General features: G+C 46.6%; 1 protein-coding gene across 24 annotated transcripts in view; it reads left to right on the forward strand.

Annotated features, from left to right (window-relative positions):
- CADPS (calcium dependent secretion activator) overlaps positions 1-7,221 on the forward strand; it is a 337,672-nt gene extending 330,451 nt beyond the window's left edge. For all 24 annotated transcript variants that reach the window (XM_077925069.1, XM_077925070.1, XM_077925077.1 and 21 more), the window contains 2 exons: positions 1,574-1,678; positions 5,938-7,221. In XM_077925069.1, the coding sequence (XP_077781195.1) occupies positions 1,574-1,678; positions 5,938-6,117 (285 nt within the window). In that variant the 3' untranslated portion in view covers positions 6,118-7,221. The remainder of the gene's footprint in view (positions 1-1,573; positions 1,679-5,937) is intronic.
- Positions 7,222-27,799: the final 20,578 nt, after the last annotated feature.

Below are 27,799 nucleotides of genomic sequence, written 5' to 3' on the forward strand. Positions count from 1 at the left end.
ATTAAACAAGAGATCCTCATTACCTTGGGATGCAAAGCCGAAGCGATAAATATTTATGAGGTAGCCTGTGCCCAAAAGCCTCCGAGAGAATGAGAACATTCTGTTTGTGACAGTCTGAGAAAAGGCAGAGCTGAGTAATTTAGAGTAAGTTACAGAACGAAAAACGTACCCTCTTGAATTGTGCAAGTCTAATAAGAAATGTGGGGGACTGCCTGACAACATAAGCTGTCACACCCCTACTCGGCTGCCTCAGGGACCCTGTTGTGAACTTGGCAGCCGAGGATACTTTTCAGCACTCCTTCAGAAAGGAAAATCCATAATAAGTAGATTTTGCAAACCACTCTCGCCCCAGTCCAAGGACTCTCTGATTATCACTGCAAGCAAGCATATTTCAATCCGCGCCTTGCCTGTGGTAGGGATACTGCTATGTGCTCACTTTTCCGGCATTCATTGGCAGCGGGGCTGGGCCTCCAAGCCTCTGTTTCTGGCCTTTGGGACTCTCTCCAAGTGACACCCCTCACTGACCCTGTTTCACATCCTCTTTGGGTGTCTTTGCCAGGCTGAAACTTCTCCTTGAACCCAGGCAATTCCTCTTACTTGCCTGGATGGAGAATCAAGAGATAGATGTGAATAGAAACCACACAACTGTAGAAAGGTAAAATGTGCCCTCATTGCTCTACCCACCACTGCCATGTAGCCCCTGGAAGGTTGGTTTATGGGCTGATTATTTAATTTCTATACCGGTTTAATATATAAAAAATATATCCAAGCAGGGCACAGAAAACTGAAGCAACAACAGACAACTTAATTGCACACGCAAAAACACAGTTACATGTAAACTGTTACATTAATACAGAGTTACATATACACACACACAAACACACACACTGTATAAATCAGTATCATTTCATTTTCATTCTGACACACCCTTCCTGTCAGCCTCCGGGTTCTCACCCAGGGTCCAAACAAACTCTCAGCTCACCCACAACAGTCTCACAGCGAGAAGAGTCCCTGGAAAGCCTTAAAACACAATTAAAATTGTGAAGCTCTGCAGACAGATTCCCGCAATGGAATCGTCTGCTTTACTCCTGTTCCACCTTCTGCAAATTGGGGGGGGGGGGGGAGTCCAAGACAAGTACATATGCATTCAGTCTGATGACAGTGTCAGACTTCCATTTCCCACTCCTGAATAACAGAAGATATATAGAATCGTAATGCAAAACAAAACAAAAATGAGGATCATAGAATTGTAGAGTTGGAAGGGACCCCAAGCGTTGTCTAATCCAACCCGCTGCAACGCAGGGATAGAGGATTCCTCTAAGAAGAAGAAAAATTCTAATACAAGTTCTAGATCATGTAGTGAATCCAAGTGTGCCAGACAAGAGCTCCTGGACCTCAGTGGGCTTAAAAGTTCGTTCTCTTCTTAGGAAGGAGCCTGTGCTGGCAAACCAGCAAGGGAGAGTGGGGAGGCCAGGCCTGATCATATCCAATTGCCTGTGTTCTGTGTTTTATACTTGGCACGTAACGTATGCTCTTTGGCATGTTCCTCGGAAAGCTCTCGCTTCTTTTGCAGCAATGGTACACCAGCACCATGAACATGGTTTGCACCTGGCTGACAGACCGCATGGACCTTCAGCTCCACATCTATCAACTGAAAACCCTTATCAGGATAGTAAAGGTGAGCATGTTTTATTACGTCCAGGCTGTTTTGTTTCTTGGAGGAAAGAGATTCCGTGCACGAAAGAAATAGGAGCTCCATTGAAATCAATGGACATGACTAACTTCGGTCCATCCATGTAGCAGCACATCTGCTCTGAGTTTAAGAATTTAGTCGGATCCAACTCATCCTTAGGTAAACATTGCTGTACTGTCTTGTTTTTCATCCTTGTTGTAGAGCTCGAGTTAACTGCACGGGTGTGGCTTCCAATGTTATCTTTGGTGGCATGAGATGAGCTGTCGCGTGGTGCGTTCCTGTGCCACTAGGCGGCACCAGAAGGGTGACGACACTTTGGGGGAACCCATATAGCACAGGGACAGGGGACCCGTGGTCCTACAGATGTTGTTGGACTACAATGTCTGTCATTCCTGTCATTGGGACCAATGGGAGTTGGAGTCTACCAACAGACAGAGGGTCGCAAGTTCCCCATTCCTGCTGCTGCGGCTTCTCAGACCAGCATTGCTCCAGTTCCTGGAGAGAATGCAACAGTGGCATAAGGTGGCTGCGTGAGATGGGCTGCTTGTCATGTGATCATAAACATCCGACGACGCTAAATTATGCAGGAAGGAGCCGTACTGCACCCGTTCCCACACCACTAATTATAAAATCAGAAGGGGCCCCAGGCATGTAATACAATAGGGGTGTGATAGCACTTGAAACAAGAAGCATATGGGTACAATGCCATGCAGGATAGTGTCTGGGTGAATCACCGCCTATGTGGGTTTTGCTGATTTTCAATATGCCACTGCAATCCCTCAACCAAAACACTTCCATTTTTCAAGTGGTTGCCGTATCACTGTTGCAGGGTATAAATCTAGCCTTGTTCCATTTCCTCAGATAGAAAATTGAGGCTGAAAGGTATTGGCCTCCTCAAGGCCACCAAGCAAGTCCATGGGTGAATCTAGGCCCAACTCCACTTACGGTAGCTACTGAATTCTACTGGCAAAAGCAGATTCAGGAGTACATGTTGTGGGCAAATCTCCAACTTCACTTTTTTCAAGATATTAAAGATTTATCCTACAGCATTTCCCTGTATCAGCCTTGCCCAACCTGGTGCGATCCAGACTCCAACTCCCCTCAGCCCCAGCCAGCATGGCTAGTGGTCAGGGTTGAAGGGAACTAGGTTGGGGAAAACTGACCTATATGTTGGAGAGATGCCTTGTGCCTCCTGCTTGCTTTATCAAGTGGTACCAGTTCCCCATCCATCACAAATGCCATTTCTAACAGCTTGTCTCCTTGCCTGATAGGTCATATCTTTCCCTCCACCAAGGCCCAGTGGCACCATGGGCATGACAAAGTTCAACAGAATCTCAGGTTAACAACCCCACACCTGGTGACCTGAAGGAGAAACGTTTGGTGTCTTGCCTTTTGGGGGGTGGGGAATATTGAATTGGAGCTTTTCAGGGGTGCAATAAAACCTTAATGGTCAGAATGCCTAGGACATTTAAAAAAGACCAATAACCATAGGTCCACAATTGCCTCCTCCCACTATGGTCTCATTTGGTTTTCACAGCCATTTCAAGTACATAGCTGAATCCCACAATCACATCGCTTCCCAGGAAAGAAATTTGATCAACGTTAGACTAGTGGGGTAGAATAAAGGCAGGATTTGCATTGTACCATCATAAATTCAAATGTAGCAATATTGGGGTGATAAACAATGGTTTGTCACTGAGAATGAGTAACATGCCTGCATGTTCCCTCCTCACCCATCCTCTCTTCTCACACATCTAGCTTTGGCACTTCTAGCTTGTTTGAACCATAGTTTCCTGAGACAGCCAAAGAGGGAAACGTCTGTTTAATCACTGCCTACAAAGAAGTATATGAAACCACAGTTAATTTTGATGTAATGAACACTGAAGCATAATGAACTAGGATAAAAGTACCAGGCTGGGTGCATGAGGGCGGGGCGGGGGGGTTGCACAGGTGCACAGTTAATTCTTGGACAGACAAGCCATGATTTATCAGCCATCATTTGCAGTTTTTGTTTTTTAAATAGACATATGTTTGATTACGCCCATTATTATTTTTTCCCTTTGGATGTTCACATTTGCAAAATTTGTTGGCTAAATTGTTACCACTGACTTCACTTTTAGTTTCTGTGCAATTACTATTGTAAATACAAATCTGAATTATGCATATAGGTAATTGAAATTATTTCTCTTACAATAGGTGTTTACAGCCTTTTAAAAGGGACTGCAAAGAGATAATAAGATATCCGTGTGTGTGTGTGTGTGTGTGTGTGTGTGTGTACTGGACACATGATAATTATTTCAGTGTGAAATCTCAGTGGCTTACATGAAATAATAAGATCACAGGGGGAGGTAAATACATATTTGATCATTTTTGGTTCTATGTGGTTCTGTTTCATTGAAGAGCGCTAAAATAGTAGAATTGTGTACTCTGAAAATCAAGGCATGAATAAATTACTAAAACGCTTTTAATGTTCATAAATAAAAGCGATAGGTATCAGCACATTATTATTATGTGTTAGTTTGAGGGGCGCCGAAAAGCACTCAAGGTGTCTTGTGTGCTGTTACAGCTATGCAGTTGCTCAAAAAAATAAAAATAAAAAATAGCATTTTCTCTAGGCGTGCTTGCTATCCAACAAAACACCTTTAAACTGTTTCATGGTGTTAAATAGCATGCAAATTTTACTAATACTTGCATTTTTAAGTTGCAATTGTGTTCTGTAAAAACAAAGGGACTCTAAACCTAGTCAAATACAAATAATAACTATTTGTGGACAGTGCAGTTTTGCAACTTATCTATTCTGTAAACAAACTACCCTCCACTTGCATGGGCAGAATTGTCTTGCAAGGGACAAGTGCAGGGTTGTCCAACCCTCTCTTGTCTCATAGTGAGGGGAGTTGATGCTTAATTTCCTCCAACCACCATCACCAATTCTCCCTAATAAATGGTGGTTTTAGCATGCTTTTCCCCAACCAGGCTTCTCCAAATGTAGAAGTAAGCCCAGCTAGGGGGCAAATGGCTGGGTGAGCATTTGGACAAGTGGTTTTGTAGGCATAGGAAAAGCTAAGCAGTCTGACTTGCATCCGCTAAGGATGTATGTTCACATTAGCAGCAAGGTTCTTTCCTCATTGCCGCATTTCAAGCTGCATTTGCCTGGTGTTGTTCACATCAGAGAAGGGGCAGAGATGTCTTCACCCAACACGCATGACTTTTTTGGTTTCCCTGCGGCTGAAACCACCCCAGAACTCCTATTCACCTGACAAACACACAACAGCTAAAGTTTCTAGTTGTATGGAAGCTGGTTTGTATGGAAGCTGGTGGCCACAGACAAGAGTCTCCTCCCCATCACGCAGCCTGTTGGTATTAGTGACTTAGGTTTAAGGCTGTACAGAAACGTGCAAGTTGAGTCACTAACAGAGGCTATGGAAAACGCAATGAAGCAACGGCACTTGGCTTTATCAATAAAAATGAGCCACATCCTGATTCCGCTGAGGACAGGGTGATGAACTCTATACACAAATGGGCAGTGGACAAGTCATTTCTGTCCCAATGCAGCAGCTGAGGGTTTGAGCACGTAGCACTGGTCAGATTGTCAACAATAGTGCCATATTGGGGGGAGGGGGCAGCAGAAGACTGGATTTATTCCCCACACACGCACATCAGATAATTAACACTAAGAATTTAAGGAGAGCCCTGCTGGATCCAGCAAAAGGCCCTTTTCAACCAGGATCCAGTTCTAACAGTGGCCAACCAGATGCCTATACACACACACACACACACACACACACACACACACACACACACCCTCTGTAAGCAGTCGAACCAACTATAACAGACTACCAACTAGGATACCCACAGTTGGATAGGGATATCCTGTACTATTACTGTCTTGAATGTGTCGTAATAGTAATCAGTCTGTGTGTGGTGTTGGCAGTACCAACTTGGACATCCGCTGAGTTATAAAGAACCAAACTTGGCCTCTTGGGTCAGTGCCGGCTGATATTCAGAAGGCCAATGTTAGTATAAGCCTCACAGTGTTTACCATTTGCTTCAGCAGCCCAGCTTCGGGGTAAGTGGGTTGAGAATTATGGCCAAAGACTACCACAGGTATAAACATTCTCTAAAAGCAGAGGGTGGGGGAGAGAGAACTGACTTGGAACAGATTTGCTGGTACGAACCCTACTTTGTCCTGTTTGTGATTTATTTTCTACTCCTCTTTTCCACAACGTGACCCCTCCCCTCCCTAGAAAACATACAGAGATTTCCGATTGCAAGGAGTCCTGGATTCCACCTTGAATAGCAAAACCTATGACACCGTGCGAAACCGTCTGACTGTAGAAGAAGCCACAGCCTCAGTAAGCGAAGGCGGAGGGCTTCAAGGAATCACCATGAAAGACAGTGATGAAGAAGATGAAGAGGATGATTAACTCTCCAGATCTAGAAGCCCCCCAACTTGGATGTAGCCTGGAAACCAGTGCATGTAATCTAGTCTGTTATTCAGTTTAGCCACATTAGGAAATTTTCTGTCTGCTCTAAATGCCCATGGAAAGTCTACCAATACAATTGCCATTTTAGCTGTGTGGTACTTAAGATTTAGCACCTCTGTTTCGATCCATTGAGTTTCCTGATTTCATATCTATATGTTCATAAGCAATATGGAACACCGTTGTTTAAAACTGTTAATGGAAAAAAAACTGCATAGAAAACATGCTAGGTGTGTCCCTGTTATAACTAAAGTATAAATGATGCTTCATTAATGTACTATATATACATTGACGGTAAATTGTTGTGAAGACAAGTGAAACAAGTACTTTCATATCTTTGTTTCTCTCCTGTGGATGCCGATTGCTTCGAAACAGAGTGAGGCTACTACAAATGACACCTCTTTTGTACATTTGGGGGCGGTGGGGGGGTAGGAAATGCATAAACTGGAGGTTGGAATTATTCTCGTTTAATAGACCCAAGCACTTTCCCTCCAAATATATACAGCTAACTTTGTAGAAGTGACATACCAATGGAATATAATAGTCATCCATATTGCCACAACGGGTTGACCTTCATCACCTTGTCCACATCACCTTGATTCAGAGCAGTTGTTTTATGTCCGCGTCTTTCCCCCCCTCTAAATGTTACACTTTTGTTCAGAGTTCCGATAACTGTGTTTGTAAAAAGGACAACTTTAATTACAATCTTAGAATATACAGATGTGTTTATAATAACGAGGATAATAATAATAACTAATAATGATAATAATAATAATGACGATATACGAAGATTTCTTTTGGTAGATTGTAACCATAATTTAAATCTCCTTTTGTTTTCACAATGGTTTTTATATCTTGTCATGTACATTGCATTTGGACCAGTAACTTGCATGTCCTTGGGTTCCCCCTTTCCCTTCCAGAAGCTTTTATTTTCTGTGTAAAATAGTGGATCCATCTTGCTTTTTTGCCTTATACAAGCCAACAGTTGTAACAGTGTGAGGACTGTGGCTTCTCAATAAATAATTATTCAGATGTCCTAAGAATAAACGCTGGAGTCTTTTTATGTCTGCCTTAGGAAGAGAAAGCAAAAGATGAGCTAACATAAAAAACCACAACCAAATGTAAGAGCCCTAGAATAAAGGAATTTTCTTTTCACGTGGATGGGTTTGGGTTGTTGTTTTTTTTAAGTTGGAGGGACTTGTTTCCTAACTTACAAAAGCCAGAATTGTAGAAGCACCCTTCCCTGAAAGGAAGCCTTTCTTACTTTCAAGTAAACCTGGATAGGAACAGACAGCAAGATGGATAGAATGCAGCAACTTTCAGTTTTCGTCATAGTGAGCCTTGCTAAGTTAACAAAGAAACAATCCAGGTATTTGATCATTTCAAGATGTTTACTTGTTTGCTAACCCTTCCTCCCAAAGGAAGTCCGGTGCAGCAAACAAAAAAGTAGTAAAACAACAGTTAGCATGAAACAAAACATGTTTAAAACATGAAGAACATTTGAAAACAGTCGCTTAACCTCACAGCTGGTATCTTCAAGGTTGCTAGGTATAGGTATATCTTTCAGCCATCAAATGCCTATGCAAACAGGAATGTTTTCAAATTCCTACTGAATGCTAATACTGTAATGATGGAGACAGGTGCACCTCACCAGGGAGGATGTTCTGCAAAAGGAGGGCCACTCCCAAGAAGGCCCTGTCACAGGTCAGTGCCAACTGGGCAACACCCAGCAGCGACAACACCAACAGAGTCTCCCCTGCCAATTGTAGGGCCCAATATGGTCGATACTGGAGGAGGTGCTCTTTTAGGTACTTTGCCCTCTTCACCTATCAGAGCACCAACAGCAGAGAAGCAACAGTTTCTAAAACTGAGGAGGCCTCTGGGCTCAGATAGTCTGCTCCACCTACAGAGGAGATCTTCAAAATCCTTTGCTCCCCACTTGCATCAAACTGAATAGGGTTCCAAGGGATCGGGGGGGGGGGGGGGAATTATGGTGGGCCAACACTACAGTTTGGTTACAGTTGAGCTAATTTGGTTTTCTTAAAAAATGGAATTACCTTTTGTTTTCATCATATAACATTGTTACAGGTAAAGTCTGGGCTATGATTTATTTTTATTTTGTATTTTTATCTGACAGTCAGAGGAGGTGGTGAGAGATAAGAGCCGCAATCTTACATTGTTAGGTGTGGTTAAGCCTACTGATTCCAGCACTAGGAAAATGACTGAAAACCACTCCTTCTGCATTGAGACATACCAAGCAAATGGAACAGAAGTTTTTAAGTTGGTACAGTGGTACCTCAGTTTAAGAACAGCCCTGTTCACGAACTATTCGGTTTACAAACTCTGCAAAAACGGAAGTAGTGTTCTAGTTAGCGAACTTTACCTTGGTCTATGAACAGAATCCAAACTGTAGAAGGGCACCAGTGACAGGAGGTCTCATTAGGGAAAGCGCGCCTCAGTTTAAGAACGGTTTTGGTTTAAGAATGGACTTCCAGAATGGATAAAGTTCGTAAACCGAGGTACCACTGTACTGTTGTTGGCACAGAAGTAGAAGCATCATTAGCTGGTCTGAAAAAGGCATGTGCAGGTATAACCCAGGTTTGTTAATAAGGGACAGATGGGAGGGATTTTCCCCCTCTATCGTGAAACGTTTTTACAGAGAGGGCTTAGAATTCTGGGTTAAAAATAAAACAAACTTTGATTGGAATAAATTATGCACACTAAGCTATGGTAATTCACATACAAATTCCTGATTTCAGTACCGAGTGTTGTAGATATTTTATTTCATTGACAGCGGGGGCAGAGTGGCGAAAAATTACTAGAGGAGAGGAAACAGGGAAGGGACGTATGCAGCTGCTGTGTCTTCGTCTGATTGGCAGGGACTTTCCAAGCTTTTAGTCTGGAGTCTTTGACAGATTTTAGCTGGAGATTCTAGGCACCGTACAAACTTTCTTTGGTTAAAAAACAAGCAAAATGAGGTGCACGTTTATGGTGGATGCCAGCACAGAATGGGTGGGATAGGCAGCAGAAAGAAAGAGGTGTACTAGTGAACACCAAAGAGCATTTGGGTACCCACAGATGGAGGGTTGAGTTTAATATGGGAAATGATTTTGAACTGCAGTGAATACAGTACAAAGAACACAGGAGATGCCTGGCTGGGTCAGAACAAGGGTCCACGTAGAGCGTGATCCTGTTTGAAATAGAAGCCAGACAGATACTTCCAGGAAGCCCACAAACGGGGCATGAAGACGACAGCCCTGTCCGGTTGTTTTATCTACAGGATCTGCTAACCAAAGTTAAAATGCCATTTAACTAGAATCCAAACTGTACAGCATGACACCTACTGCGAAGACCCTCTAAACTCATAAGACCCATGAGTCATTCTCAGCAAACCCCAAGTCAATAAACGGTCCAATTTGTCTCCTGTCAAAAAGAGTTACACCTGAATGGGTCCTCCTTTAAAATCACGTTACCTATTTTTATATAAACTGCTTTGAGGTTGTTGGGGTTTCGGTTTTTGTTTTTACAGTTGAGGGGGCGTATAAATTTTATGATACAAATAAATAACAGAAAAAGAAAACTGAAAAGATGGCAGGGGTGGACAACATCATGGCTAAAGGAAGGTGGATAATGATTTTTTAAAATCCCATTAAAGTGAGGGTTGCAACCCAGTTAAATAAATTTAGACCACTAATCATAACTGTTTTAGTTGCTTAATTGGTTATGCTGTTGTTTCAACTTGTACAAATTTGTATATGCTTGAAACAGTGTTACTGAAACAAGAAGCATGCTTTCTTTGGGCTTTTTTTAAAGATTCCCATAAGCGTATACTGTATATTTCAGAAAGCAGCATCTCATATGTGGCATACCACTGAGAGGGAGGGGGGGAAATAAAACCTCTTTTTAAAAATTAAAAATGCCATTTGCAGTGATATATACATATATACATATGCTGTATATACATAGACATACATGAACTGACACAATCTTGTCCTTGATTAAGCAGGGACTTCATTCAGTCAATTAATGCTGCGATCCTATACGTACCTACTCAGAAACAAGCCCCACTGAGTTCAATGGTATCTACTCCCAGGAAAGCATATGTATAGTTACAGCCTAAAAGTTTTTAAACTGATGCACATAACCAATTAAACTAAATGCAGCCCTAACTCAAATGAGATGGACTAGGGATTAATGACACAAACAGAATAAAAGTAGTGTCTAATCAGTGGTGATATTATTGCGTCTCTCTCTGAAACAGGGGGGTGGGGGCAGAGGAAGGTATGCTTGAAGCCGCAGAATGTGTTAAAACATTTAGAATGAAAAGAGTGAAAGCTTAAAAAAGGAAGAAGCAACAGCTGAGTTGAGGCACTGCAATGTCTGCTGCTGTTGGGCACTCACAGCTGGGTAGCATGTCTGTGGTCATTTCCAACCTCAGCCATCTCATCGGGATCTGTACTTACAGTAAGGTCCTGGGGGCTACAGGGGCAAAGGTGGCTGCACACGCGCCTGATACCCTCACTCCATTTCATTAGGCAGAGCTTGATTTGCATTGATTGGAATGGAATAATGGGTTTGATTTGATGCTAACCGACTAGGAATCAGCTCAACAGCAGGAGACAATATGAACCACCAGTAGCATTGAGCTGGGGCAGTTTTCTTCCACAGCATAGGTCATGGCCAGATTCCATGCACTCTGCAAAATCTGAAATAGGGAGCAAATTTAGCTTTCGTGAGGAACTTTTATTTTTTCAGAGAATGAAAGCATGTAGCTAGGCCTCACGGTGGCAACAAAATGTTTTAGATGCGTCAGTAATATCTGCTGACTCAGAAAACAAAATGTACTCTGAGAACTCCAGTAACCAAGGAATACATCTTCCGATTCCTGGAAAACTCCTGGCTTGCCATGCATATTGTTGCATGCCGCTGGCTTCAGCATCACCCAACAGATTATCCCCAAGGGAATGCAACCTTCAGCAGGAGAGAAAAAGTATTTAGCCCGCTGCCCTGATGGCAGGAGCATCCAAGATCTAGGAACCTGTTTATACCATGTGAGACTATTTGTCCCTTTAGCCCAGCGCTTTCCGCCACGATTATTGGTGACAGCAGAATTTCAGGAAGCACTCTTCCTCATCAACTGCTACTTGATTAAACCAGGATCCCTCTTCATGCCCTCCCATTGAGAACAAACCCTCTGATCATACACTTTCAGCGGACAAGAGCACTAGGCTATAGTGGTTTTCCCAGTAGTGATGTATAGAAGTGGGAGCTGGACCATAAAGAAGGCCAATCGCCGAAGAATTGATGCTTTTGAATTATGGTGCTGGGGGAGACTCTTGAGAGTCCCATGGACTGCAAGAAGATCAAACCTATCCATTCTGAAGGATATCAGCCCTGAGTGCTCACTGGAAGGACAGATCGTGAAGTTGAGACTCCAATACTTTGGCCAGCTCATGAGAAGAGAAGACTCCCTGGAAAAGACCCTGATGTTGGGAAAGATGGAGGGCACAAGGAGAAGGGGACGACAGAGGACGAGATGGTTGGATAGTGTTCTCGAAGCTACCAGCATGAGTTTGACCAAACTGCGGGAGGCAGTGGAAGACAGGAGTGCCTGGCGTGCTCTGGTCCATGGGGTCACGAAGAGTCAGACACGACTAAACAACAACAACAACAACTGAACCATCATCTCATTCCTGTGCTTCCCTGGAGCACTTCCAAGGAGCAGCACTCGCTCTCCCCTGTGCTCTTCCACCCAAGTCAAGAGGTGTATGGAAACATCCAGAGTAATCCTCAAAGAAAATAAGCAGAAAAGAAAGATGTATTCACAAAATAGTTTTGAACACCTTGGAGCAGATATCTGGCTTGTTCTGAGTTTTGTTGTCAACAGGTGGAGTTGGGGGGGGGGGTAGACTTATGGCAAAGACTTGTTCTCTCCTTGGTAATGGGAGACTGGAGGGCTTCTGCTTTAAAGCCTTGCTTCATTTGGAAGGGAATCCAGCCTCACACCAACCCTAATAGCACCATGCCTGGCCACGTCAAATCCTCTCTCATCTTCTAGAAGTCCAGCTAAGCTCTCCTTCTTTGGCAGCGTTAATTCATGGGGCATGGAGACGGGCAATGCAAGCAAATGGACACATGTCACCACCTATTAATCCAATTTGTTTCAAATTCCAGCAGTTGGCTTCCGCCCTGCTGCAAAGTGTGTTTCCTGGCCTGAAGGGAGCTGCAGAAAGCCGCTCACTCTCCTGCTACCTTGGTTCTTTCTTCCACAAACCCCATGGCTTCCCATTTAGAAGGTGACTGTTGTTTTCTTAAGGAGGCAGAATAGTGTGCAGTGCCACAACTTGTGCCCTGTCTCTTGCTTCCCACCCCTTTGTAAAAGGAGAGCCCTGGTTTTCCCAGGTGCGGAGGAGCATGTCACAGAACTCTGGAGACAGTGGATGTAAAATTAGGCGGAAGGCCACAAGATGCCCACTCCTGGTATGGTCGGTAGACTCTTTAGACTTGAATTTGTGGCCAGTCACAAAGCTTCCTGGATGTCCCTGGGACAGTTTCTCTCTCAAGCTAGCCTACTTCACAAGGGTACTGAAAAGATCAAATGAAATAACCCTCTATATGTCACCCTGAGCTTCTTGGGAGCCTGCCAAAATGTTGCATTCTTTCTTCCTGAATATCTGGTCTTGTTAAAGCAGGATAGAGCAATGGGGATAGAAGAGCGGGTGATCATAGAATCTAGACAAGGGTAGACTTTAGGAGGCTACAGAACAGGAGGCATGGGGATGAAGAGGTAACACGGAGCTGTATAGAGCACAGAATCCTCTTCCTCCAGCTAGCAGACCATGGTGTAGACATCTATTGACCTCCCAAGGCAGGAGTGAGGGACCTTTTTCAGTTTGAGAGCCACATTTCCTTCTAGGCAACCTTGCAGAGGCTCCAGAGGCAGAAGTGGGCTGGGCAACACATGTAAATTTTACCTCTGTACAGTGAGCTAGATTCTATACACACACACACACACCACTCTTTCTCTCTCCTCTATCCAGACATTCAAGAGGTTTTATCAATGACACATTCGAGCCAGGCAAAAACTCTCAAGCAGTATGTGAAGCAGGGCCAGTGAGGGGTTTAGCTTGGGGACAGGGCTAAAGAGAGTCCTGAGGACCAGACAGAGAAGCTGGGCCTGAGGTTCTCCTCATCTCTTCTTGAACACATATTAAAGTTACCAAGGAGGCAGTGTGTTCCGCAGCTTCCCTATAGCAAGGACTCTCTATGTGAAGCATTTGAGTAGCCTGATGGCCTCATGTCTTCAATGCCTCCCCATGAGTGGCTGTGAGGTTGTCCAATATGAGCCTACAAGGGCTTGTGAACGTTCACAGACTGAGCAGGGCTCTCTTGCCAGAGGGAGGTTTTCACTTACTGATTTATAGCATCCCTCCATGAACCATCGGCTCTCCCATTTTCTGAGCCATTCTCCCTACTCCCTTACAAAACAGGGCATACTCTGCACCACCTGTGGAACCATAGCCTTGCACAATCACTCCACGTGCAACAGTTCTTGCTCTCCCATGAATAGTAAAAAATGACTTTGCTGCTGACAAACGTTACTTGATGGGAACTGAAAATGGCAACCTGGAAATGATGCTCAGCCGTGCAGCTCCCTGAGACCACCCTTGAGACCACTCCTGTCTCTCAGTCTAGCCCGCCTCGCTGGTGGGGCAAGAGTCAAATAACTGTTATTGCAGATGTGTGCTCCACAACGTGTTCTGCTTAGGAAATGTGGGTTCCCATGTAGGAGGAGGCGTGTTTAAAAGGGTACGTGGGTGACAGGTTCACAGAAGAAGCAGGTTCTCAGGGGTTGGCAACAGCAGCAGGTAACTTCTTCAGAGGCTGCTGGTCTCTAAATTCTGCCCCAAGCCAAGTTTGGTGGGGTAGCCCATAGTAAACAGATCCTACGAATGACCAGCGTACACCAGTGAACAGGTAATACATTTGCCTAGGGAGGATGAAAGGCAGGGTGCCACCACAGCTGGAGCCATGCAAATCTCTGCTTTTCCTAAGACAAGGATGGGAAACCTCTGGCCCTCTAGCTATCATTGGACTCCATGTCCCATTAGCCTCAGCCAGCATGGCCAATGGTTAGGTGATGGAAGTTAGAAGGGAACATCTGAAGCCCTAGAAGTTCCTCACTTGCCGAAGATAAGGCAACCTACTTACCTCAAACTGTGTATTCCCTTTGCAGAATATGAACTTCCTGGCTGCATAAATTGTAGGCAGATTAAAAGAAATCTGTAACCCTTACCACATCTTTTGCATTTCTGATCTGGAGGTGTTTCAGTTCTTCATCTTATACTTCTTGTCTCATATATAAGATGATGGTTATGATTTATTTACGCTGGGTAGATGAACACCACTTTAGGAAAACAGCCGTCAATCTTTTGTGCTTCTATGGAGTTTAGATCCTTTATTATCCAGATAGGCAATAATCATTCCTATCCTCCACTTTTCTTTTTATGATATGGATTTTTTTTTTAATGAGACTCTAAATCTGCATTTACTGTAACAATGCAAATTATGGGCTGGGGAGGCAGGGAATGAAACGCAGAGATTACAAGCAATCTGCTGGCATGATGAAAGTGGCTTGCGGGTCAAAACAAAGAAAAACACTGAGCAACAAATTAGTCCCAGGCAGCAGCTAATATGGAGATCAAACCGATTAAAATTAATACATGCAGCAAAGAGCGGAGGGCCTGGGGAAGGGAGGGGGCAGAACCCTGGAATAACGCGAATACTTAAGAAGATTAAGTCAATAACAGGTGCCAGAAGTACAAAAATAAGATTGTGGTTACTTGGGAAGACATCGGAAGCTGAGAGATGGGCAAGACAATCGCAAAACACGACGTTCATTTTTGCTGGGCCCATCACAGACATATTGGCTCATTTGCTATGCAACAAAGACAGTTATTGAAATAAACAAACATGTTATGACTTATTTGTCTGCCTGGAAGACAAGCCAGGTGGTCGGATTGGATCCGATTGACAAGAAGGTTGGTGGTTGCTTTTTTTAATAGGCAAAGTTTATCGCTGATCCTTTGCTGTGTGTTCAGAATAGGCTGGAATATACGGTGCAATCCTGAGCCTGCAGAGACCATTCATGTGCTACCTACCGTCACTGCAGTCTGCATATATCCTGATAGGACCACACAGCAACAAGGCTACAACTCCCATATTCCCTGATCATTGGCCACGCTGGTTGGGGACACAGAGTCCCAACAACTGAAGGGCACCATGTTGGCTACCCCTGTTCTAGGCGCAGGGCCGACCCAAGACATTCTGGCACCTGAGGCGACCCACAAAATGGCTTCCCACTCCCCACCAGGGAAGAAGGAGGGATGAGTGAAGATCTACATCAGAAACAAGAGGGGAAGAAAGGTCTACACTGGGATCTGCTGTCCCTGTGGAACCTACCGTCTGAGGGGGTCGCCTCCCCTTGCCTCATGGCTGAGCCGGCCCTGTCTAGGGGTGTTGTGCCAATGTTTCCTGACTGTTCCTGTTTAGTTTAAGACACAGGTGGGGAAAGAGAGTCCCTACAAGTCCCATAATTTCTCAAAGTTGCTCATTCTGGCTGGAGCTCTAGCAGATGGGTTTTGCACTAGCCGGCTGCCACAACTGGCTCTCGCCTTTTAAACAAATCACAGTAAAACTCCGTAGAAGGTTGTCAAAGCACTTTGTTTTTAATGCCCATATACAGACACAACAAAAAACCAATGAATCATTTTTGTAAAAGGGTGAAAACAAAAGGGCCAGAGAAGTGATTTACTAGAGGGAACCAATCGTGGGTTTCCTAAATGCACCTGCAGTGGATTAAGAAGAAGAAGAAGGAACGAAAAGCTTCAAACACGTTTCAAAGGTGATGATGGAGGCAGAAGACAACAATCTGCAGGGAACTGCTCTCTTTGTGGCAGGGCCTATGCCTCTCGTGCTGGCTCTCTTCTTCGCCTTGTTTGACACAGCAGCCACAGCATGAACTGTGGGTGTCAACGTCAGAACAGCATCGTCCTGTTGACATCTGGAGCCCCTGTTAGCAGCAGCAGTGTCTGCAGGCCTTACAAGCATCGTATCTGTGCAACATTGTCCTGGACTTGGTTTAAATAGCAGGAGACTTTCAGTTCCACAGCACCATGGATAAGGTCAACTAAACCTTGGAGGGCACAGCAGACTTAGATGCGCTGGAGTCCTCACGTTCAAGTGACTTTTAAGACAGAGGAGGGCTGGGAGACCTCAGGGGGCCCAAATATGGCCCTCCTCCCTTCTCTACCTGGCCCTTGGGACACTTTCCAGGCCATGCCTCTCACTGGGCACGTTCCCTGCCATCTCCACATGCTTTTGCCTGGCTGAAATGTAGCCTTAGATTGTGGTAATGGCCTCTTGCTTGCCTGGGTGGGTATGCACAGAATAGAAACTTCTGGCTCCTGTGCAGCCAGAATATAGCCTACTCTGCAATGGTAAAAGTCACACCTATTACACCTTTTCCCTCTGGCCGTGCCCATCACCAGAATATGGCCCCTGGAAGGTCGCCCATGAGGGAATGTGGCCCTCAAGCTGCAAAATGTTCCCCACCCTCGACGCAGAAGTGGGGGGAGGACTAGCAAAGTTTCACTTTGGTGCTGAATCCAGGATAGCGAACACATACGATACCACAAGTGTATAACCAAGCAGATGGAGATGTCTGGCTAACACCAAAACAAGAGTGCCTGGAACTGGTGCCAAGGCTTATCCACCCCCTTACTTGCTTCATGCAGTAGCTTTCCAAGCTCACGATCATTCTTCCTTAAGACTAGAATCCATGTCAAATAGCACAGCTTCAGGAAGAGAAGATGCAGCCTCTTCGAACAATCATGGTCCACCTACCAGGACCTGATCTGGAAAGGCGTGATATGGCAGACGCGCTGATCCTAAGCAGGTCTAGAAGAGTGCAAGGACAGAAGCTCGCTCTATGTGACTTTGAAAATGATTCACATAGTAAATATCGTTTTTTATTAAAAGAAAAGAAACATAAAAACATCCATATTCTCTAATCTTAAAAGGAACAGCTCCAAATAATAACATACAGAAATATCATTAATCTTCACAAACTACAAACTACAGAACAAAGACCATAAGCAATCAACCTAGTACTTACAATATGACTAACTCAAACCTTAGCAGAAGGATCTCTTGATCAATTCCTCTTGATTTCTTAAAAGGCTGTAACCCTTCCATTTCCAACTCTCAATAATCTTTCTCATAATGAACCAACTATATCTACATTCAGCAACCGTATTACAGTTATTTTCATGCACCCTTCAATAAACAAAACGTCCTGGGCAGTTAATGTAAGAAAAGTAAAAATTGAAGTAAAAATTAAAATTTTAAAAAACCATACAATCACACACACAAACTAAAAAAGGCAGCAGGATTTTAAGAGCCTGATAAAAACAACCAACAGGACTAAAATAATGTTAAATGTCTGGGGAAATAGAATGCTGCTTACTTATTTTACTACATTTATTTCCTAAGGCGCTCAAGTCCTTGTTCTCCCACAACTCCATTTTATCCTGAAAAACAGCCCTGTGAAATAAATTATGCTGGGAGATGTTGTTTAGTCGTTTAGTCATGTCCGACTCTTCGTGACCCCCTGGACCAGAGCACACCAGGCACTCCTGCCTTCCACTGCCTCCCGCAGTTTGGTCAAACTCATGCTGGTAGCTTCGAGAACACTATCCAACCATCTCGTCCTCCTCTGTCATCCCCTTCTCCTTGTGCCCTCCATCTTTCCCAACATCAGAGTCTTTTCCAGGGAGTCTTCTCTTCTCATGAGGTGGCCAAAGTACTGGAGTCTCAGCTTCAGGATCTGTCCTTCCAGTGAGCACTCAGGGCTGATTTCCTTAATAAATTATGCTGGGAGATAGTGACTGGCTACAGGTCACCTCAGTGAGCTTCATGGCCCAGTGCCGTTAAATCTGGGTCTCCTTCGTCCTCATTCAGCACTCCTAACCACACCACACTTTTCCTGATGCCAACAGAACAATGAAAACAAATAAAAGCCACTGCCTCCTGGACCAGGCTGGATTGATCAATATGCCAAATAAACTCTAGAACAAGCGTGGGGAACATTTGGCCCTCCAGATATTGCTGAAGGACAATTCCAATCAGCCCCCGCAAGCATGGCCAATGGCAAGCTCTGGTGGGAGTTATTTATTTTATTGTTTGTTTATGACATTTATATACCTCCTTTATCTTCGAAGGAGCTCAAGGTGGTACACGGGGTTCTCTTCCTCCCCAGTTCATCCTTACAACAACCTTGTGAGGTAGGTTAGGCTAAGAAATGGAGACTGTCCCAAGGTCATAGAAGCATAGAGTTGGAGAGTTGGAGACGACCCCAAGGCCATCTAGTCCAACGCCCTGCAATGCAGGAATCTCAGCTAAAGCATCCAATGAGCTTCATGGCTGAGTGGGAATTTGAACCCTGGTCTCCGAAGCCCTAATCCAATGCTCTAACCATTACACTACTTTGGAGCAATACCCAGTCAAACCGGAAACTATGCTCTATCTACAAGGGGAGGAGCATTCTGATCTTTCCACTGAACTCTTTGTCAGTTGCCTTCCATTCAGAATACAGTGGTACCTCAGGTTAAGTACTTAATTCGTTCCGGAGGTCTGTTCTTAACCTGAAACCGTCCTTAACCTGAGGTACCACTTTAGCTAATGGGGCCTCCTGCTGCCGCTGTGCCGCCGGAGCACGATTTCTGTTCTCATCCTGAAGCAAAGGTCTTAACCCGAGGTACTATTTCTGGGTTAGCGGAGTCTGTAACCTGAAGCGTATGTAACCCGAGGTACCACTGTATGGTGGTTGAATCTTCCTTACAAGAGCAGGGAGCGGCAGCATCCAGAGGCAAAAAAATATTTGGAAGGAAAAACAAGAACATTGCAGGTTCGCACTGCAGCAAGTTGTGCAACGGAGGATCGAGCGTGAACAAAGGAAGAAGATCAGCTGACGGCATACCCTCCGACATTTCTCTGATAAATACATGGGACACTCCATTCCATAATGATAATTTTACTACTTATACCTCACACATCTTACTGGGTTGCCTACTCTGGGCAGCTTCCAACATATATAAAAACATAATAAAACATTAAACATTTTTTTAAAAAAACTTCCCTATGCAGTGCTGCCTTCAAAGGGCTTGGGAGTCAGATAACTCCACACCCTCCAACATTTCTCCATTGAAAACAGGGGCATCCTAAGGAAAAGTAGGACATTCCAGGATCAAATCAGAAACCGGGACAGCTTCTGTAAATCTAGGACTGTCCCTGGGAAAATAGGGACACTTGGAGGGTCTGTGACAGTGTTGGTGATAGTCCGAGGCTTTCAGAACATGGGTGACTATAAAGCTGCCACCTTTAAGGGAGTTATATACTCCTTGCGGGTAACTTCTAAATGGAAAGCTATAGGGTGTTTAAGCTATTGCCCTGGAGCTCTCATCCGGCCTCCAGATTGAGGACAGGGGCTGTTTCTAATTGGCTGCTCAGTGAAGAAGTGCAGGGCTCAAGACCCAAGAAGGAGGATTCCCAAGTGATTTCCCAAGGTCATCACTTGTCCGCGCCTTGCACCATTCGCAGCTGGAAGGGAGAAGGTAATCGCAAAGGAACTAGCGCGATATTAGCCTGTTTTGCACAGACCAGGCGCCTCGTTTCCGGGCCTTGCACTACTGGGCGACAGGAAGTCGTGGAACGCCCTGAGCAAATGGAACGTCGCAATATTTAGGGACCGCTGCTCCTCACTCCCCCGCAGCGACCCTCCCACGTGACCCTCGAGAATCTGGCACGTGCTCAGAAAGAGAATTCGTATTCTGTCCCGGCCGCCTGAGTGGCCCGCAGGGCGCCCGCGCTAATCCAAAAAAAGGCCCCTTTGAGAAGGTGGTCCCACCCACGTGGGACGTGCGGATATTGGGCAATTATTCTCGCAAAGGATCCCCATGCCCAAAGCGATCTCTGGGCAGGCAGGCGGGTGGGTGGATGTTGAGAAAAACGGGGATTGTAATGCGCAAGTTATTCGGAATGACCGTACCAGCTCCTTTTGCAGATACGGGCTGTTTTAAAAAGTCCAAGTAAATAAATTCCCCAAAGGATGATAACCGTGGACCTAGCGTTAGAGAGAGGAAGAGATTACATAATGTGGTGGTACATTTTTACGAAGAATATGGTGGCTGGGTTTGTCAATGGCCTTTTCCTTCGCTTTCTCCCATTAATTAATACTGAACTGATTGTTGAGGCTTCCAATCTCCCGTTGAATGAACCTTTCACGAAATGGGTAAGCGTATCGGAGGAGGGCAAACTAAAGAAGGTTGAGGATTAATCGTGTATACATTTCCCACCCCCTAAATCGAAGAGATCCGGATTTACCTATGGAAATATTTAAGAGGCTGTTTACCTTAAATCAAGCCTTTCTCGAAACTATCAAACTAAGGGGTCGAAGTGGGCATATCCGGGGCGGGGCTTGGCTGCGTCTTAGTCATCCTGCGATCAAGGGACTTGAATGGTTGCAACCTATACAGACGCACCGGGGGAAGTGAGTAAACTCCATTCATCTGGGTGGTGTTTGCTTCTGAGTAGGCAATAAGTTGCTTCCGATGTCAACACGTGTGAAATCGAGCACTGGGCGTGGAGGGAGTGTTTCAAAGGTGGTATAGAGTTGCGACCCTGCGAGAATTTACTCGGGAGTCCGTCCCAACGAATTCAAGCCTACGAATTATCTGCACTTTATTCGGGGGCAGTTGCAAGTCCTTTTCACTGACCTAGGGGGAGCAGAGACATCACCTTGCCAACAAAGGTCCGTATAGTTCAAGCTATGGTTTTCCCAGTAGTGATGTATGGAAGTGAGAGCTGGACCATAAAGAAGGCTGATCGCTGAAGAATTGATGCTTTTGAATTATGGTGCTGGAGGAGACTCTTGAGAGTCCCATGGACTGCAAGAAGATCAAACCTATCCATTCTGAAGGAATGAGTGCTCACTGGAAGGACACATCCTGAAGCTGAGGCTCCAATACTTTGGCCACCTCATGAGAAGAGAAGACTCCCTGGAAAAGACCCTGATGTTGGGAAAGATGGAGGGCACAAGGAGAAGGGGACGACAGAGAACGAGATGGTTGGACAGTGTTCTCGAAGCTACCAGCATGAGTTTGACCAAACTGAGGGAGGCAGTAGAAGACAGGAGTGCCTGGCGTGCTCTGGTCCATGGGGTCACGAAGAGTCGGACACGACTAAACGACTAAACAACAACAACAAGGGGGCGCCTTCCTCGCTGGAGATCACTTCCCTGCGCGGTCTGTGCCTACTTTAGAGGCTTCCCGCAACCCACCTCCCGCTCACTCTCACCGCGGACCCCGCCTTTCCAAGCGAGAAAAGGCTGCCGTTTGCAACGCGTGCCGTAACCGTTTGCCTGGCACATTTATATCTTTAGTTTGCAAGAGGATGTCACTTCCCATTCGGGAGACATTAGTCCCGCGCTGTTCCGTTGCCCCTTGCGTAACCCTTGCCTTGTGCCGTGAAGGAGGGAGGAGACACAACAAGCCCCTCTCCAACGAGCAATCCTTTGCAGGAGATTTTTGTCCTTCCTTTCGGCCAGCTTAATGCTAATAACTTCGGGCAGCTTCCACTGCGGAGTTTAAACAGCTGCCAAGTTAATTAACCAGGAAGATCCGATAACTTATCTTTATCAGTCTAGCAGAAATACATACATATATATATGATCGGGTGTGGGGCGGCGATGAGAAGGGAGGACGAGTCCAGGGGTCCAGTTTGAAAGGTGCGCTGGGGAGATGTCCCAAAAGGGGGGCCCTGAAGTTCGCAGCCAGTAAACTGCATCCTATGGAGGGGCTGGCTCCCGAGAGAGGAGAGAAGGGCCGGCTGGGGGGGGGGGGGGAGAAAGAGAAATAAAATGACGGGGAAGCGGGGAACCAGCTCGACGGAGGTTTCCAAGAAAAATCCTGTTGGGGAAGCAATTACAAGAAGACACACGCCTCTGACTTCTTACTCTGCCCCGGGTGTAAATGCTGAATATACTCCACCACACTGGATTAAACACACCCCGGTTGCCAGCCGACATGCAATTAAAAGCCTTTTGTCCTCTTCCCCTCCAGATATTTCCCAACTTTTTTTTCCAAGCCAAGAAGAAGAATACCACCAGCGTGTGTGTGTGTGTGTTTTTCTTCCAGCGTCCATTGTCATCACTATAGCTTCTCTGCGTCCCCACCTCTTCGATCCCCTCCATTTTCTCCCCCTCCAATTATTTCATGTTCTTTTATCTTTCTTTTTAGCTGTTTTTTTTTAAACCCCTGTAATGTCCTTTATAGCTTGATCCTTTGTTTGTGTATTTATAAACAAGCCCCGTAAATCAGCAGAAGGCTGCAGCTTCAACCTTCCCATTCCCCTCTCTTTTCCTATCTATATTCCTACGCTCCGACACCCTTTGGTCCTCCCTCCCATTGCTAGCCTTCGCCGGCCCAGCTCTTGCAGGGTATTATTGAGATAATATTTACTTGCAGCCACCTTCTCCACCCAGAACCGTTGATAAAAGTAATCTCCGCGCAAAAGAAGTTTATTTAAAGTCCACCGATCAGGAGAAGCTAACATTTTTCTTAGAAAACTGAACTTTGGGAAGCAGAGATTCGCCTTTACTTCATCTGTGGGCTGAAGAAATAAAAGCATGTTCACAATAAAAATAAAATCCCCATCAAAATGTAAAGTTGTTTATATACTTCTCTTCAATGGTGTGCGAAATGGTTAGATTTGCAAAATTCGCCAAAATTAATGCAAGCTTCTTTTTCACTCGTTTGGATAAACACTTTTTCCTCATCTACATTCATTCATTTCTGGTTTATATTAAATGTGTCGGGAGAATTTGCTTCCCGATTCAACTCGTCTTTACCCGGAATGAGTTCTCACTGTTAAGTGTATTTAGGATTGCAGACTTTTTTAAAAAAAATAAATCCTAAATTGGAGCATACTAAGCAATTAGCCCTCCCGCGCCCTCTCCAATTAACACTGGGCATTAAAAAAAATGCTTTATTGCTCTGCAGAACGTTGGCGAGAATTTTCTGTGTTTTCACTTATAGGAGTGCGCTCGGTGGGACTTACTCCTGAGTAAACATGAATAGGATCGGGCTGCCTAGTATGTTGCGCAGGTCGGGGTGGCACTCCTCAAAGGCCATTTGCTCAGAAGCAAACCCCATCGCTGCTCCGGAAAGAATGTTTCTCCCACCATCGCCTCTCCCTGGAGGCGGCGGCCCGGCTTCCCTCTCTGAGCTGGAGGGCGCGGGAGCCTGGCGGGTCAGCGATCTCAAAGGCAGACCTGCTGAGCGCACTCCCTAGGCGTGAAGGTCGTGATGGTAACGACCGGCGAGGCTAAATTTGGGGGTGGGCTTTATTTACTTTCCCCCGGCTTGGACTGGACGTGGGCACCGGACTCAAAAGCGCCCCGACGGGGAAAGGCGTGGGTCGCTGGAACCCAGGTCTCCCGGGCTGGAGCCAATCGATAATTGCCCACTGGGAAAGAACCGCAGGGACTAGCGCCTTGCACCGGCCAAGTGCTTGCTTTGGAATCGGAAAGCCAGGGAACGGAGGAACTAAATGTCGACTTTCGTAGTAGTAGTAGTAGTAGTAGTAGTAGTAGTAGTAGTAGTAGTGCCTGGTGTTGTTGTAGCATTTGCTACAACTACTAGGAAGCGGGGTGTCGGAATCAGAGGGTGATAATTATATGTGCGCAAAAGAGTGTCAGAAAAGAATAATGCGTTGTTATTCTATGTCGAGAAGACAGCCCCTGTGACAGACAAAGAGGCCTTCGGCTGAAGCAAGGGAGAGCAGTTTAAACTGCGGGATACCTGGCAAAGGTGAAGGAAGAGGATGAAGAAGGACGAGGGCGCAGGAAAGCGCGGGCGCGCGCCTAGGCGCATCCTTGGTCAGGCGCAAATAGTGAAGGCTGCAACCTGGAGTTTGGAGTCAGCCGTGTTGAGCTCGATGGGATTTACTAATAGGAAGACCTATGCGCACAAAGTTGGTTGCGCTGGAGGGGTTTGGTTTCCATTCTAGGCGGTCCAGACTCAAGGCCAGACGAGCAGCATCCCGCAAAGTCCTAGCCGCGCGACCAAGCGCCTGCTTATTCCGAAGGGAGGAGTCCCGCTCAACCGGACTCGCTCCGAAGTAGCTTCGCCCACTCGGGAATAAGTCCCCATTGAACCGAGTGGGCACTGGCTCTGTCTGGATATCGCAGAGAGAGAAGGGGAGGGAGCTTTTAAGGCAACATATAACACACTTTTGCTGGTGGGATGGAGAGAAAAAAACTTTTATTTCTGTTTCAAGTGGGTTTGATGGCCGGTTTAAGGCAGCTGAGAGCCGGACCTGTCCAAATGCCAAGCCGGATTGAATCTTGATTCCTGCCTCGCCCAACTGCTTGAATCTTAGGAGGGGCTGGGAGAAGAAGGTCCTCTTTTGGGTGCGGGCTCATTGAGTCTGAAGGCCCCTCACTTCCCTCAGAGGATAAACGTGGGATCTCCTTTTCCACGCGAGGCGAAGCCTCTGCGCCTTCCTCTGTCAATGGGGCCGCTTCTGTGGCACGAGGAGCCCATCCGCCCCCTGCACCTTGCGCATCCCTCTGGGCCCCGAAGGTTCCGGTGGAATCCGATGCTACCCAAAGGGCTGATCGTGTCTTTAGACTTTGGGGGACTCCGGGGTGAGCGCGGGTGGCTGGGGAGGCTCGTTGGAGAGAGCGGGGGGAGGTGAAGAGGGCGACTCCAGGATTCACATTCACACACGTGTGTGCAATTCCTTGGAGAAGCTGTTTCGCTGTGAGTCGTCATCACTGTTTTCTCCTATTCCAGGCATAGGCAAACTCCAGTCCTCCAGATGTTTGGGACTACAATTCCCATCATCCCTGACCATCGGTCCTGTTAGCTAGGGATGATGGGAATTGTAGTCCCAAACATCTGGAGGGCCGGAGTTTGCCTATGCCTGTCCTATTCTGTATTCTGCGAGGCGCGCATCACCCTGTGAGCAAGGCCACTGGTTCGGCGGCCTGAAAATGCTGGGGGGCTGCTGCCAGTCCGTGTAGACAATACAGGCTCTGGGTAAAGAAGCTCCTGGTGTTCATTGTCTGTGGTGCGCCTTCGTTTAGTGCAGGGGTGCAAACTTGAATAAAATATTGGGGTGCCAGGAAAGCCCCTCCCCACATAATGGATCACATGACGGGGCTTACCCACACCGTTTGAATGGCAATGGCCATCAACTGGGGGGGGGGAGGGCTCGGCCCCTTCCATAATTATTGGGGAGGGGCTAAGGGACCTCTGCCCCTAGGAGTTAGCTCCTATGGTTTGGTGGTTTCCCTCTCCAAGCGACCATAGCAACGCGTTCTGCTGAGATGGAAACACACAGGCGCGCGCTCCTGCCAGGGCTAAGGAAGGTGTTTAGAAGAAATGAGGTTTCTGGCTCAGACTCTCTCGGTGGCCTTAAACAAGCCGCTATCTCTCAGGTTTCCCAGCTGCAGTTCGAAGAAGCGAGGAGAGGGGTGGGGACACTAGTCTACCTCGCGGGATTGTCGCAAGGATTTGTGGAAATGCTTCCAACGTTGCACAGAATTCGGCTCTTTATAAATGCTAAGGATTCTATACGTGGAGGTGGTGAAATGGCGCCGTGCCATTTATTTTATTGTTTCCAGAATATAGATAGCCCTGCTGCAAAACGCTGGATAAGAGTTGGTTTGGTGGTGGCGGTGGTTTGCCTCGCTGCAGGGATGGGGGAAATGCTCTTCCGCTAAGATTTTGGGCTCTAACTCCCATCAGCCCCAGGGAGCTAGGCGAGCTGAAATCCAACATCTTCTATCTTGACGCTTTTGCTAGCTGGACCCAGTGGTCTGACCCAGTGGTACCTCGGGTTAAGTACTTAATTGGTTCCGGAGGTCCGTTCTTAACCTGAAACTGTTCTTAACCTGAAGCACCACTTTAGCTAATGGGGCCTCCTGCTGCCTCCGCGCCGCCGGATCACAATTTCTGTTCTCATCCTGAAGCAAAGTTCTTAACCCGAGGTACTATTTCTGGGTTAGCGGAGTCTGTAACCTGAAGCGTATGTAACCTGAAGCATATGTAACCCGAGGTACCACTGTATAAGGCAGCTGTCTGCGGTCCTATTCCTGCACAGGCGTTTTATTTAATTACAAATATTGAGGTACAGAACAACCGCAAAAATGCAAGGCAAAAACCAGGCCTCTCTGCGATTCTCAGTGGTCTACTCTGTACCGGTTTTGTACCAAGGACCAAAACTGGGGCGGGGCGGGAGCTATTCATTCAGGGAACTTAGTCCCTATCTGCGGGAGAAAAGCGAAACGTTGTGGGACGTCAAGAAGAAAAGCTCCCACCCATCTCCCCTTTTTCTAACACCAAATCCTTCTCTCCCGCGCCCCCTAACTCCTCCTCCTCCTCCTCCCGGTTATGTGGACTGTGCGGACTGTGACTAGTCAGCTGCGGGTGGGGACTGGGCCGCAATCTGCCCGTGGTCAGAGACACCCTCTCCTTCAGGTAGTCAATAGCTCGGCTGTTCTGCTAAGCTATTTAAAAATGCGTTTCCCAAACTGCTTTATTATCTGGTCATATCTGGTCAGTCACTACCCTTATCCCAGTTCAGGCTCCAGTTCAGGGTCGTGGGTTCGAGCCTCACGTTGGGCAAAAGATCCCTGCACTGCAGGCAGTTGAAGTACACGACCGTCGTGGTCAATTATTTGACAATTCTTTGATTCTATTATTCATGCCCACACTGGAGCAATTTAAATGCCTCGTTCCCCTTCATGGGGGAGGTCATGCCGTTCTCTTCCCCCACAACAAGCTTGGAGATCGGGCTGGCGCTTCTCACTTGGGGGCAAGGCACGGTTCCTCCGCCGCCGCCTCTGTCAGAGGCAGTATGCTGGGGAGGATCACAAGCGGAGAGGAGCATCTTGTTGGCCACTGTGAGAACAGGGCGCTGGACTAGATGGACCTGCCCGACCTAGCAGGGCTCCTCTGACATTACGTGAACGGGTAGTCCCTCAAACCGGATCCCAGGTAGCCTGCGAGGGAGGGAGAGAGGAAGAGACGGAGAGAGGAGGCCACGCCGAGAGGCAGCTCCTCGCTCCGAATCAAGGGCTGGGGAGGAGGATCGGGGAGAGATGGTCCCTGTGTCTGCCTGGAGTGGGTGGGCTGAAGCCAGGATCCAAGCCCCGACCTCCACCCGAGAAGGCCCGAGGGGCAAACCTCGCTCACCGCCAGCCGCGCGCAGGAGCCTCCTCGACCGCGCGCGGAGGCGCTTCTGGGGCCGCCTGGTCCGGTTGGAAAGCGGCGGTTCCACGCTCCCATCGGAGATCAGGAAAGCGGATCAGCCACCGCGAGCCAGGCCGGAAAAACGGAGCCTGTCGCTGGCTGCTTCCCACGCTGTCCTGCTGCCGTAGCAGCCAGCAGAGCGCGTAAAAATAGCGTGGTGCGCGTTTAGAGGACAGAAGAAAGCGCGGCGTGGCACCATCCCGTCTCGTTTTGCGGGCCGAGGCCTGGCCAGCTCTTCGGAGGAATGC

The sequence above is a fragment of the Podarcis muralis genome, chromosome 2 (genome assembly GCF_964188315.1).
Source record: "Podarcis muralis chromosome 2, rPodMur119.hap1.1, whole genome shotgun sequence".
NCBI classification, from domain to species: domain Eukaryota; kingdom Metazoa; phylum Chordata; class Lepidosauria; order Squamata; family Lacertidae; genus Podarcis; species Podarcis muralis.